Genomic DNA, 14,439 nt, shown 5'->3' with positions numbered 1-14,439 from the left:
TATCACCTTTCTAAATTCCATATACATGTGTCAGTATGCTGTAATGTTCTTTATCTTTCTGGCTTACTTCACTCTGTATAATGGGCTCCAGCTTCATCCATCTCATTAGGACTGGTTCAAATGAATTCTTTTTAATGGCTGAGTAATATTCCATGGTGTATATGTACCACAGCTTCCTTATCCATTCATCTGCTGATGGGCATCTAGGTTGCTTCCATGTCCTGGCTATTATAAACAGTGCTGCGATGAACATTGGGGTGCACGTGTCTCTTTCAGTTCTGGTTTCCTCGGCGTGTATGCCCAGAAGTGGGATTGCTGGGTCATATGGCAGTTCTATTTCCAGTTTTTTAAGAAATCTCCACACTGTTTTCCATAGCGGCTGTACTAGTTTGCATTCCCACCAACAGTGTAAGAGGGTTCCCTTTTCTCCACACCCTCTCCAGCATTTATTGCTTGTAGACTTTTGAATAGCAGCCATCCTGACTGGTGTGTAATGGTACCTCATTGTGGTTTTGATTTGCATTTCTCTAATAATGAGTGATGTTGAGCATCTTTTCATGTGTTTGTTAGCCATCTGTATGTCTTCTTTGGAGAAATGTCTGTTTAGTTCTTTGGCCCATTTTTTGATTGGGTCATTTATTTTTCTGGAATTGAGCTGCAGGAGTTGCTTGTATATTTTTGAGATGAATCCTTTGTCTGTTTCTTCATTTGCTATTATTTTCTCCCAATCTGAGGGCTGTCTTTTCACCTTACTTATAGTTTCCTTTGTAGTGCAAAAGCTTTTAAGTTTCATTAGGTCCCATTTGTTTAGTTTTGCTTTTATTTCCAATATTCTGGGAGGTGGGTCATAGAGGATCTTGCTGTGATTTATGTCGGAGAGTGTTTTGCCTATGTTCTCCTCTAGGAGTTTTATAGTTTCTGGTCTTACATTTAGATCTTTAATCCATTTTGAGTTTATTTTTGTGTATGGTGTTAGAAAGTGTTCTAGTTTCATTCTTTTACAAGTGGTTGACCAGTTTTCCCAGCACCACTTGTTAAAGAGGTTGTCTTTTTCCATTGTATATCCTTGCCTCCTTTGTCAAAGATAAGGTGTCCATAGGTTCGTGGATTTATCTCTGGGCTTTCTATTCTGTTCCATTGATCTATATTTCTGTCTTTGTGCCAGTACCATACTGTCTTGATGACTGTGGCTTTGTAGTAGAGTCTGAAGTCAGGCAGGTTGATTCCTCCAGCTCCATTCTTCTTTCTCAAGATTACTTTGGCTATTCGAGGTTTTTTGTATTTCCATACAAATTGTGAAATTCTTTGGTCTAGTTCTGTGAAAAATACCGTTGGTAGCTTGATAGGGATTGCATTGAATCTATAGACTGCTTTGGGTAGAATAGCCATTTTGACAATATTAATTCTTCCAATCCATGAACACGGTATGTTTCTCCATCTGTTTGTGTCCTCTTTGATTTCTTTCATCAGTGTTTTATAGTTTTCTATGTATAGGTCCTTTGTTTCTTTAGGTAGATATACTCCTAAGTATTTTATTCTTTTTGTTGCAATGGTGAATGGTATTGTTTCCTTAATTTCTCTGTCTGTTTTTTCATTGTTAGTATATAGGAGTGCAAGGGATTTCTGTGTGTTAGTTTTATATCCTGAAACTTTACTATATTCATTGATTAGCTCTAGTAATTTTCTGGTAGAGTCTTTAGGGTTTTCTATGTAGAGGATCATGTCATCTGCAAACAGTGAGAGTTTTACTTCTTCTTTTCCTATCTGGATTCCTTTTACTTCTTTTTCTGCTCTGATTGCTGTGGCCAAAACTTCCAACACTATGTTGAATAGTAGTGGTGAGAGTGGGCACCCTTGTCTTGTTCCTGATTTCAGGGGAAATGCTTTCAATTTTTCACCATTGAGGGTGATGCTTGCTGTGGGTTTGTCATATATAGCTTTTATTATGTTGAGGTATGTTCCTTCTATTCCTGCTTTTTGGAGAGTTTTAATCATAAATGAGTGTTGAATTTTGTCAAAGGCTTTCTCTGCATCTATTGAGATAATCATATGGTTTTTATCTTTCAATTTGTTAATGTGGTGTATTACATTGATTGATTTGCGGATATTAAAGAATCCTTGCATTCCTGGGATAAAGCCCACTTGGTCATGGTGTATGATTTTTTTAATATGTTGTTGGATTCTGTTTGCTAGAATTTTGTTAAGGATTTTTGCATCTATGTTCATCAGTGATATTGGCCTGTAGTTTTCTTTTTTTGTGGCATCTTTGTCTGGTTTTGGAATTAGGGTGATGGTGGCCTCATAGAATGAGTTTGGAAGCTTACCTTCTTCTGCAATTTTCTGGAAGAGTTTGAGTAAGATAGGTGTTAGCTCTTCTCTAAATTTTTGGTAGAATTCAGCTGTGAAGCCATCTGGTCCTGGGCTTTTGTTTGCTGGAAGATTTTTGATGACAGTTTCGATTTCCTTGCTTGTGATGGGTCTGTTAAGATCTTCTATTTCTTCCTGGTTCAGTTTTGGAAAGTTATACTTTTCTAAGAATTTGTCCATTTCATCCAAGTTGTCCATTTTATTGGCATAGAGCTGCTGGTAGTAGTCTCTTATGATCCTTTGTATTTCAGTGTTGTCTGTTGTGATCTCTCCATTTTCATTTCTAATTTTGTTAATGTGGTTTTTCTCTCTTTGTTTCTTAATGAGTCTTGCTAATGGTTTGTCAATTTTGTTTATTTTTTCAAAAAACCAGCTTTTAGCTTTGTTGATTTTTGCTATGGTCTCTTTAGTTTCTTTTGCATTTATTTCTGCCCTGATTTTTAAGATTTCTTTCCTTCTGCTAACTCTGGGGTTCTTCATTTCTTCCTTCTCTAATTGCTTTAGGTGTAGAGTTAGGTTATTTAATTGGTTTTTTTCCTGTTTCTTGATGTAAGCCTGTAATGCTATGAACCTTCCCCTTAGCACTGCTTTTACAGTGTCCCATAGGTTTTGGGTTGTTGTGTTTACATTTTCATTCATTTCTATACATATTTTGATTTCTTTTTTGATTTCTTCTATGATTTGTTGGTTATTCAGAAGCATGTTATTTAGCCTCCATATGTTTGAAGTTTTAACAATTTTTTCCCTGTAATTGAGATCTAATCTTACTGCACTGTAGTCAGAAAAGATGACTGGAATGATTTCAATTTTTTTGAATTTTCCAAGACCAGATTTATGGCCCAGGATGTGATCTATTCTGGAGAATGTTCCGTGTGCACTTGAGAAAAAGGTGAAGTTGATTGTTTTGGGGTGAAATGTCCTATAGATATCAATTAGGTCTAGCTGGTCCATTGTGTCATTTAAGGTTTGTGTTTCCTTGTTAATTTTCTGTTTAGTTGATCTATCCATAGTTGTGAGTGGGGTATTAAAGTCTCCCACTATTATTTTGTTACTATTAATTTCCTCTTTCATACTCGTTAGCGTTTGCTGTACATATTGCGGTGCTCCTATGTTGGGTGCATATATATTTATAATTGTTATATCTTCTTTTTTGATTGATCCTTTGATCATTATGTAGTGTCCTTCTTTGTCTCTTTTCACTTCCTTTATTTGAAAGTCTATTTTATCTGATATGAGTATTGCGACTCCTGCTTTCTTTTGGTCTCCGTTTGCATGAAATATTTTTTTCCAGCCCTTCACTTTTAGTCTGTATGTGTCTCTTGTTTTGAGGTGGGTCTCTTGTAGACAGCATATATAGGGGTCTTGTTTTTGTATCCATTCAGCCAATCTTTGTCTTTTGGTTGGGGCATTCAACCCATTTACATTTAGGGTAATTATTGATAGGTGTGGTCCCGTTGCCATTTACTTTGTTGTTTTGGGTTCACATTTATAAAACCTTTCTGCATTTCCTGTCTAGAGAAGATCCTTTAGCATTTGTTGAAGAGCTGGTTTGGTGGTGCTGAATTCTCTCAGCTTTTGCTTATCTGTAAAGCTTTTGAATTCTCCTTCATATCTGAATGAGATCCTTGCTGGATACAGTAATCTAGGTTGTAGGTTATTCTCTTTCATTACTTTCAGTACGTCCTGCCATTCCCTTCTGGCCTGGAGGGTTTCTATTGATAGATCAGCTGTTATCCTTATGGGAATCCCTTTGTGTGTTATTTGTTGTTTTTCCCTTGCTGCTTTTAATATTTGTTCTTTGTGTTTGATCTTTGTTAATTTGATTAATATGTGTCTTGGGGTGTTTCGCCTTGGGTTTATCCTGTTTGGGACTCTCTGGGTTTCTTGGACCTGGGTGGCTATTTCCTTCCCCATTTTAGGGAAGTTTTCAGCTATTATCTCCTCGAGTATTTTCTCATGGCCTTTCTTTTTGTCTTCTTCTTCTGGAACTCCTATGATTCGAATGTTGGGGGCGTTTCACAGTGTCCCAGAGGTCCCTGAGGTTGTCCTCATTTCTTTTGATCCTTTTTTCTTTTTTCCTCTCTGCTTCATTTATTTCCACCATTTTATCTTCTACCTCACTTATCCTATCTTCTGCCTCCGTTATTCTACTCTTCGTTCCCTCCAAAGTGTTTTTGATCTCATTCATTGCATTATTCATTTGTAATTGACTCTTTTTTATTTCTTCTAGGTCTTTATTAAACAGTTCTTGAATCTTTTCAATCCTTGTCTCCAGGCTATTTATCTGTAACTCCATTTTGTTTTCAAGATTTTGGATCATTTTTATTATCATTATTCTAAATTCTTTTTCAGGTAGATTCCCTATCTCCTCCTCTTTTGTTTGACTTGGTGGGCATTTTTCATGTTCCTTTACCTGTTGGGTATTTCTTTGCCTTTTCATCTTGTTTAGATTGCTGTATCTGGAGTGGGCTTTCTGTATTCTGGAGGTCTGTGGTTCCTTTTTGTTGTGGAGGATTAACCCAGTGGGTGGGGTTTGACGATTGGCTTGTCGAGATTTCCTGGTTAGGGAAGCTTGCGTCAGTGTTCTGGTGCGTGGAACTTGATTTCTTCTCTTTGGAGAGCAATGGAGTGCCCAGTAATGAGTTTTGAGATGGGTCTATGTGTTAGGTGTGACCTTGGGCAGCCTGTATATTGATGCTCAGGGCTATGTTCCTGCGTTGCTGGAGAATTTGCGTGGTATGTCTTACTCTAAAACTTATTGGCTCTTGTGTGGTGGTTGGTTTCAGTGTAGATATGGAGGCTTTTGGACAGTCACTTATTACTTAAAGTTCCTTGTAGTCAGGAGTTTTCTGGTGTTCTCAGGTTTTGGGCTTAAGTCTCCTGCCTCTGGATTTCAGTTTTATTCTTCCTGTAGTCTCAGGACTTCTCCAACTATACAGCCCTGATAAGAAAACTTCTAGGTTAATGGCTAAAAGATTCTCCCCCGTTAGGGACACCCAGAGAGGTTCACAGAGTCACATGAAGAAGAGGAGAGGGAGGAGGGAGATAGAGATGAACAGGAGGAGAAAAAAAGGGGGACTCAAGAGGAGAGAGACAGATCTACGCAGCTGTCTGTTCCAAGAATGTTCTCCGTAGCCCAGTCACCTACAAAGATTCACAGAATTGGATTGGGAAGAGAAGGGGAAAGGAGGAAATAGAGGTGTTCTGAGGTAGAAAACAGAGAGTCAAGATTGGGAGAGAATAATCTTCGGTTTAAAAATAGGGCTTCTCTTCTTTTTTTTTTTTTTGTAAGGTTATAGTGTATTGAAAATGAAAATTAAGGAGTAGTAGAGGAGTACTAGAGGACTTTAAAAGAAATAAGAGAAAAAGAAAAATAGAAAATAGAAGAGAAAAAGGAAAGAAAAAAAAAGAAAGAAAAAGAAAAAAAAAGAAAAAAAAATTTTTTTTTTCCCCCTAATTAAAAAATCGTAAAAGTCTATGGAAATGAAAGTTAAGGAGTAATGGGGGAGTAATAGGGGATTTTAAAGGAAAATAAAAGAGAAAAACTAAAAAAGAAAAAAGAAAAAAATTTAAAAAAATAAAAAAAGAGAAAAAAGTAAAATTATATCTAGGAGTTTCTCTGGAGCTGTTGCGGTCAGTGTGGGTTCGGCTCAGTTTCAGATAGCTCCTCGTTCCAGCTTACGCTTCTCGATATCTACAGGCTCCTCCGGTGTAATAGGTCGTCTTTGAAAGATGGTGATAAGAATCCCTTAATGGAGCAGAATGCTGTTTGCTCTGTAGCTCTTTGTGGACAGTGACTCTAGTACACAGTTCTCTCTTGATATCTTTACTCAATTGTCACAAAATAAATGCTTACAGATTAGAGTAAAATGTTACAGAGGTCACATTGCTTGCCTTTAAGAGTATGTGTTTCAAGCATTTGCAAGTGTTTTAAGCAGTCATTTAACTCTTTAGCTCACTGTCGTCACTTCTCTAGATGGTTTTGTGCTGCAGATTAATGCAGTTTAATACACACCCACATGCATACATGCAAAATACACACAATAAACAAACAGCTTCACATCCTTAGTGAACATAATGAAGATACAAAAGTATACATGGAAGACCACAATGGTCAATAAGGATTCAGGCTCCAAAGTGATATGAATAGCCAGAAAATTGGACCAGCACAGGTAAGAAATGAGAAATTTTTCGGGCCGTTGAGCACCATGCATTTTCAGTGTTCAGTAGCCCTGAAAATTTCTCATTGAGGCCAGGAAGTCTCTGCCTCATTTGAAATGTTGAAATAAAGTGAACCTGCACAGGTTCTCATTGATCTAAACTTCTGTTGAAGTCCAGGACCTCCCACCATCTTTTCTAGTCCCTGAATCTTTTTCTAGACTCTTGTCACGAAGGCTGTAAAACAGGCCTCATCTTTTTTGTTGTGGTAACTGAATTAGCTTCAGAGAAAATTCTCCCATTTTATGCGAGTACAGTCTAAGCTGGACTCTGCACTAAGATGAATATTTGTTCAAGGAAGTAAACAGAAATTGTTTATTCCCACATCATATTTCCTTCCTTCTTAGGTTGGAAGGATATTTTCATGTCTATCTAAATAAGATTGAAGTCCCTTTTGATTTCTTCCAAGTTCCTCCCTCACATCCTCATCTTCCTACCTCATCCCCAAGAAGTGTGCTGTAATTCTGTGTCCTTCTCTGGTTTGAGCCATGTTTATAGATTTGCAACTTGCTATACTTTGGAGTGTATCCTTTCTAACATTAACATGGTCTTTTAACTGTGTTCTGGGATGGCTCCAGTGAGCCAATATCAGTCACAAAGCATGAATGCTTATGCTTTAGGCTTTTAATTCTGCCCAGGTTTTTTGCCTTATTTTTCACTATATTGACAAGATGGATAAATCTTGAAAATTAAATAAGGCAAAATTGGTAGGTCCTGAGTACCGAGATAATGGGTGCATTTGGAGCTAGGAGGTGGGGAGACTAGGCTTCAGGAAGCTTAGTTATTTAAGTCCTCTGATATCCACAGGCTCCAGACTTGCATGTGAGAGCATTCCATCTATTACTCCTGTGCCCTAGAAAAGGCTGATGAGGCCTGAGCAGAAAAGTAAAGGTCAGGTCTGGGTGGTATACCTTTATTAGTCTGTTGTCATTCGGATCTTTAAAAAGGCCCTCTGTGAAACTTGCCAAAGGACGTGAAATGGTCCTGTTAACTCACTCTGTTCGGGGCCTAGTGTAGTACTGTGGGTTTGATAAAGCTTTTTCACAAAGTAAAAGAAGAAGATGTTAAATTGGGCTAATTTTCAAAGACTAGGAGAAATCAGAGAAGTCTATTTTGTTTTGTTTTCTTGACTTGAAATTGAGTGGGTGTTCAGAACTGTGTTTAAGTAAACTTACATGAACTGATTTGTTTGACAATTTGATATCGTTTTCCTTTCAAAGTCCCAAAACTGAGAAATATAAAATGGCACCCAGTTGTGAAAATCATTTGCCTCCTGTCTGGTGTTGCTCCTTTCTACCTTCTTCTCTCCCTCCCCGTCTTTCTCCTTCCTTTCCTTCTGCCTTCCTTCCTTCTTCCCTCTCTCCCTCTTTTTTTTTCTATCCTTCCTTCCCTTCTTCATATTTTTTGCTGAAGACCGTAATAACTCATTGAAATTTTCCCTAGAGCCAGTAATGAATTATTAGTGGCTGTGTAGTATTTTTCAATTGTGTGAATTTTTATTCACTGTGCCATAGAGTGGTGACGGTTTAGTCGCTAAATCGTGTCCAACTTTTACGACCCCCATGGACTGTAGCCCACCAGTCTCCTTTGCCCATGGGATTTCCAATGCATTGCCATAAAATAATTTCTGTAATAACCACGTTCATAAACTGATGATTTCATGTTTCATGAGGAACTATTTACTAAATTGATTTTTACATGATATAGTTTATGTACTTTGTTTATCAATAATCCTACAATTCACTATGGATACCTAAGCTGTATCAATACTTTAACATAGTAAGACTTGTAATAATGACAAGATCTTATTTATCTAATGAGACTGATTATCCTTCACAGTAGAAATATGAATAGCACCTTGATCCATAAAACCACTAATACTTTTCCCATTTGAAAATATTAACCATTTCACATTTTGCACTAACAGCCTTAAGTTATAGTTAACAGAATTTTATTACAAGAGAGTTTACCTAGAGATTTATTTCTAGTTGGACCTGAGCATTTTGCAAATGAGGAAACTGAGGCCCCAAGATATTAAGTGACTTATCTAAAAATCACATGGCTAATTAATAACACCTGTCTTTGCATATAGTCCATAAGGCTTCTTATGAATTACAATAATTAAGGATAATAATTTTATGACCTCTCTCTCTTTCTTATTTTAGAAGTAGAGTAAATTCTTTGGAAGTTACATTCCAAATCACTCAGGTCATGGCTAAGATTTATCACGCTTTCTGACTTCCAATGATTTATTTGGAGTGTGATGTCCTAAAGCTCCATTTTTAGAGGAAGTGTGGATAGGTAGAATTGAAAGAAAAATAAAGTCTTGAGCTTATCAGAAACTCAGAAATGGCATTTTTAGAAAAATGCTGATATAAATAACTATTACTTTCTCTTTCAAGTTTTGATAAATGACTTCTTCAGACTGAACACCTGAAGATCAATCCCTAGATTCATAAAGAATATATAGTGGTTCATTTTATTCAGTATGTTATAGAATTTTTTAAAAATTATTAACTCATTAGCATTAATAGAGGCCTATAGTGATTCTTCATGCCAGATCCACTCAACTTAGTCTCATGATTCCCAACTACTGAATGTTCCCTTAGCTGCTGAAAGCTCATCAGTGATCAGTTTCATCTTTAGTTTCCCCTCTAAAACTCTTCAACTCTTATGTTCCTTAGGAAAAAAAATGCTCCCAAGAGGATCAATGACAAATCTTGAGTCACTTAGCCTTGAGTGCCTCTTAACTTATAAATAAGCAAAACAGCATTTTGAATACCTTTTTGTTCATTATTACATGTACTTTCTAACACCAGGAGGAAAAAAGCTGAGCCTCCTTCTGGCTCAGAGACCCTTGGCTCCACTTGTGAAAACTAAGGGGTTCTTCAGTCTCCTAACTCTCTTTCTATCTTATGGGCTTATTGTTGTTGTTGTTTAGTCCCTAAGTCATGTCAAACTCTTTTGCAACCCCATGGACTACAGCCTACTAGCCTCCTCTGTCCATTGGATTTTCCAGGCAAGAGTACTGAAATGGGTTACCATTTCCTCCTCCAGGGAATCTTTCTGACCCAGGGATTGAACCCATGTCTCCTGCTTGGCAGGTGGATTCTTTACCACTGAGCTACCTCAGAAGCCCATCTTATGGAGTACAATGCACTGAAAAAAACAATAAGTATAGAGGCATAACTGAAGTACAATAAACTACACAAATGTAAAGTGTACAATACGATAAACTTTGGTATGCATACACATGTGTAACTATTGCCACAGTCAAGATGGCAGATGTTTAGATCATCCCAAAAGTATCCTTGTGCCCCTTTGTTCTCTATTTCTCCCTTACTTTCTTCCCCTAGACATAACCACTGATCTGCTTTCTATCACTGCAGGTAGATTTGCATTTATAGAATTTTATTTAAATGGAAACATGCAATATATACACCTTCTGTTGGTCTTTTTTTTTTTCACTCACCATAATTATTTTGAGGTCCATGCATCTTATTATATATCAAATGTTCTTTTTTTTGACTGAGTAGTATTCCATAGTATGCACATACCACAGATGATTCATCCTATTAGCTATTCGTGGACACTTGGGTTGTTTCTGATTTTTAGCTGTTACTGAGTAAAGTTTCTGAACAACCTCATACAGATATTTGCGTGGACAGCAATTTTTATTTTTTTGTGATAAATGTCCCAAAGTACCTTGTTCTCCTGTTAAATTTAGCTTTATCTCTTTAGGAAGCTGCCAGATTATTTTCCAAAGTGATTGTACCATTTGACTTTCTTACCAGTAGTATATGTAGTTGCTCCACAGCTGATGTGGTCAGAATTTTTTAACCATTCTGGTAGGTCTGTAGTGGTATCTCATTATAGTTTTAGTTTGCACTTTCCTAATAACTAATGATGTTGAGCATCTTTTCATTTGTTTGTTCCTTCCTGTATCTTTTTCTGTGAAGTATCTCTTTGAATCTCTTGCCCATTTTAAAAACTGGATTTCAACTCTTTATTAATCTGCTCAGATTTGTCTCCTACAAGGCTGCAAAATAGTTTTTCCTTTCAATCAGAATTAAATACATGTTCATGAGGCCTACGTACATCATTCACTTGGGATCATCTTTGTCTGTTTACTCTTGAAATGTAGTTGCTCATGTTGCCAGTCTATCCGTTTACATCTTAGATATTCAAAGATTGTACTTACATTTCTCTTGTGGCTAGCTTTTTGGTAAGAATAGATCTATACTAAATCCAATTGAACTTTATCTTCTCTTGGGAAAAAGTAGTATTTTAGGTAACAAGGTTATATGTGCAAGGCTAAAAACATACACTTATGGTGCCTTGTAAGTGCTTTTATAGAAAGTACATCCTATGGGAGTTTTGAATACCACCAAGACATTTGTGTTTTTAAGGAAATAATTTACAATGGTAACATCGATTTCAAGAAAGGGAAGTGCGGCTGTTCAATGAATATCACTTACTGTAAATAAGTGAAACTTTTCCTTTTCTTTCTTTACTTATTTATTTAACTTTTTTCTTTATCATCAGAAAACAAGCAACTGATAGCTTACTTGGATTGTTACTTTTGAAAGTTACATATTGGTAAGGAAGTATACTTTTATCTGACTGTGTTTAAGGGAATGTGATGTTTAGTCTTTGCATTCAAATCATTGTTCCAATAGAAATCTTACATAATTTTTTATCATATTATACCACATTTCCTTAGACGGGAACAAATCCATGTTCAAGTTTCTTTTTGAATGGGGGGAAATCACTTTAACAAAGAGGGATTCTGCTTACATCCATCAGTGGTTATTTTAAAAGAACTTTTCTATTATTTTAGTATCTGAAGTGACAAATTAGCTGTCTATTTTTACTTGCTCATCCTTTTCCAATCAATGTCTTTAATTTGACTCAGATATGTATATTAAGGTCTTTGGAAAGTCACATCTCATACATCATTGTATGAGTGAAAATAAATGCAGGTTTGTGCTTTTAAAAGTAAATTCCTTAATTAGTGCCCTGAATCCATGCAAATAGATGGGAGGGGGGCATTTTAGAGTATTTCAGTTCAATAACTTTCTTGCTGGTATCCAAATAGAATTTGAGTTGTTGCAAAATCTTTGGTAATGCCACAGTAAGATTGCTCTCTGACTTCTCCCATTTCCCTAGCTCCCACTGATTTCTAAGAATACTGTAGGGAAGAAGTTTTCAAAGTGTGGTCCGTGGACAAATAGCATAAGCCTTTACCTGCGAACTTGTGAGAAATGCAAATTCTTTAGCTCTACCACAGACCAGCTGAATGAGACATTGAGACAGGGTGGGGGAGGGCCGGCACAGCAACCTGTGTCTTGACAAACCTTCCAGGTGATTCTGAAGCATGCAGAAGTTTGGGAACCACTAGTCTAGGGGAAGGAAGGAAGTTGTGAATGCAGGCCTAGATAAACTTCCTTTCCTACAGCTCCAAGCTGACAGGTTCATGACAAGGTCGCTGCAGCAGCAACTACACAGGATTGGATATCTTTGTGAAATTAAGGGGCATGAATACTAACTGATCACAATGTTCTAGATCACTAAAATTTATATTGGGAAAGATGGATTTTTACTTTTAGCCTTACGTCGAGGAGAAGCCCAGTTTTATAAGGTTTTGTGTGTGACATGGAAACCATGCCTATTTTTTTTAAACATCCCTCCTTTAGAATTTAGAAAATTTTGGTAGAAAAACAGAATTACTCTTAAAGACATTCATCACAAAAGTCATAAGCAACATCCTCAACAGTGATGAATAACCCTGAAAAAATTTATAGTTGACTTTCCCTAATACAATATAGTAGCTTTATTTGCCTAAAACATGTGTCACAGAACACCATGCTGGGCACCTAATGGCTATTGAATAAGCATTAATACTTGCTTTGTTAAACCCTTGTTTGACAATTACATGTCACACACACACACACAAAAATAGTCATTAAAAAACCCTGTTTGTATTCTGTACTCGTCTTTCTCGAAGAGTCAGTTTAAATTGGTCTAAATGTGGTCAGTCTAAATTCTAGCACTTTTTGTATTCAAAGAATTAAATTCATTTTAGGGTTTGCATTTTATTGATATGTGCTAAGGATTAGATGCACTCAGTTAAGCTTCTTCCTGGCCAAATGACATACCCCGTCTCTGATGTCAGTCTGAGAAAATCCTATATAGTGTACAACATCCCCGGATTACCTTATCTAAGTATTACATGGACATTTCAGATGATATGTCTTGGCATGTGGTCATTTTTCATTAACTTATTAAGGTCTGTTAAAGCATCTTTCCCCCTTTTTGACATTTTGCCATAATTGAATGCAAAATTGACTGTAAAACTGAATGAATGCCTGATATCCATGCAGTAAGTTGATGGCGCTTCCTTGGTGTCTAGCAGACATCAATTGCAGATGTTCTAGGAAAAAGGACTCTGTTGCTATCCGACATTGGCTATGGACGGTGCTGTCTGTCCTCTGGACTTTATTTTCCTCAACTGTAGACAGAGGGGATTCATTATATCATCTCTAAGATCCTAAATATTTTATGATTCTAAGGCTTAGGGGAAGTTTGGGGGGGGGGGTGGCGGGGAATCCAAGCCTCAAAGCACTGTTGAGGTATAATATATGATTGAAAGATTTTATGTATTTCTTCAAAGAATGAATGAAACAGAATAACTAGCATAAAGTCAGCCTCAATATTCTTTGGAGACAATGGGAAATAGTGATATTAGGTACTCATAATTTTAGAGTTTAGACTAATGTGTTTGGGAAAAATAGTTTTGAAAAGTATATTTAATCTTAATGCTTTTTCCTCACAGTTTTCACCTTGAATTATGTACTCTTAACTCTAAGGTATATGAAATACTTAGAAAAGGCAATAATTTTAATATTTTAAGCATAGGTGTGCTCTGACGATCATATATATTCTTCCTAGAAGAGAAATATCTTTTAAAGGACAGCTCTCTACACTTTACACTCCCCTGTACTCACTTATTTCATTACATTTGTGTAATCTAAAATTGTAGCTATAAAGCTATTTTGGGCATGCTTTTTCCAGAACCTTGTAAGAATCAACAGGAGCATAATTTTAAGCTACAGAAGCGCAAAATAAGCACATAATCCTAGCTACCATAAATAAAAAGGCCAGAATTCTAACTTTGCAAAGACAGAAATACTAACAATGGAGGAGGGGAACATAAGGACAAAAAAAGTAGAATTTGACCAGGTATTTCTGTTTCCTTCTAAGTTTTTCCTCTGAACTTTGTTTCTTCTCAGAGATGGAATTCTGTGAGACTCCTCACACCCTCTGCTCTGGCTACCAGACAGACATACACAGTGTTTCCCGGCACGGCTACCAGCTAGAGATGGGATCTGATGTGGACACGGAGACAGAAGGCGCTGCCTCCCCCGACCATGCGCTGAGAATGTGGATCCGGGGGATGAAATCAGAGCATAGTTCCTGTTTGTCCAGCCGGGCGAACTCCGCATTGTCCTTGACTGACACTGACCATGAAAGGAAGTCTGATGGAGAGAACGGTAATATAACCATCTATATTAATAGTTTATGGAAAACCCAGAGAGAATGCAGGTTTTAGCCTTTGATTTGTTTTTCCTTCCTTATATCTTCCTACCTTTCATTTCCTATACAAAATGAAAATGCAGGGTCCCATGGACAAGGCATGTATCTAAGTATCAGGCAAATAGACACATTCATTTACAATAATAAATAAAGTACTTTTTATTTCTGGTGGTTCCCCCAAGGGAAATCAATCTTATATCATCAGCAATATAGCGCATGTCTTATTCATTACTCGCCTTTTATTTTCATCTTTATTTT

At 36.7% G+C, this 14,439-nt stretch overlaps 1 protein-coding gene across 1 annotated transcript in view; it reads left to right on the top strand.

The window, feature by feature from the left end:
* TENM1 (teneurin transmembrane protein 1) overlaps positions 1-14,439 on the top strand; it is an 887,850-nt gene that overhangs the window by 322,544 nt on the left and 550,867 nt on the right. Inside the window, exon 5 of the mRNA XM_061137497.1 lies at positions 13,878-14,138. Within this exon, the coding sequence (XP_060993480.1) occupies positions 13,878-14,138 (261 nt within the window). The remainder of the gene's footprint in view (positions 1-13,877; positions 14,139-14,439) is intronic.

The sequence above is a fragment of the Dama dama genome, chromosome X (genome assembly GCF_033118175.1).
Source record: "Dama dama isolate Ldn47 chromosome X, ASM3311817v1, whole genome shotgun sequence".
Taxonomy (NCBI): domain Eukaryota; kingdom Metazoa; phylum Chordata; class Mammalia; order Artiodactyla; family Cervidae; genus Dama; species Dama dama.
The sequence above is the reverse complement of the archived record's forward strand: the minus strand, read 5'-3'. Positions and strand labels throughout refer to the sequence as shown.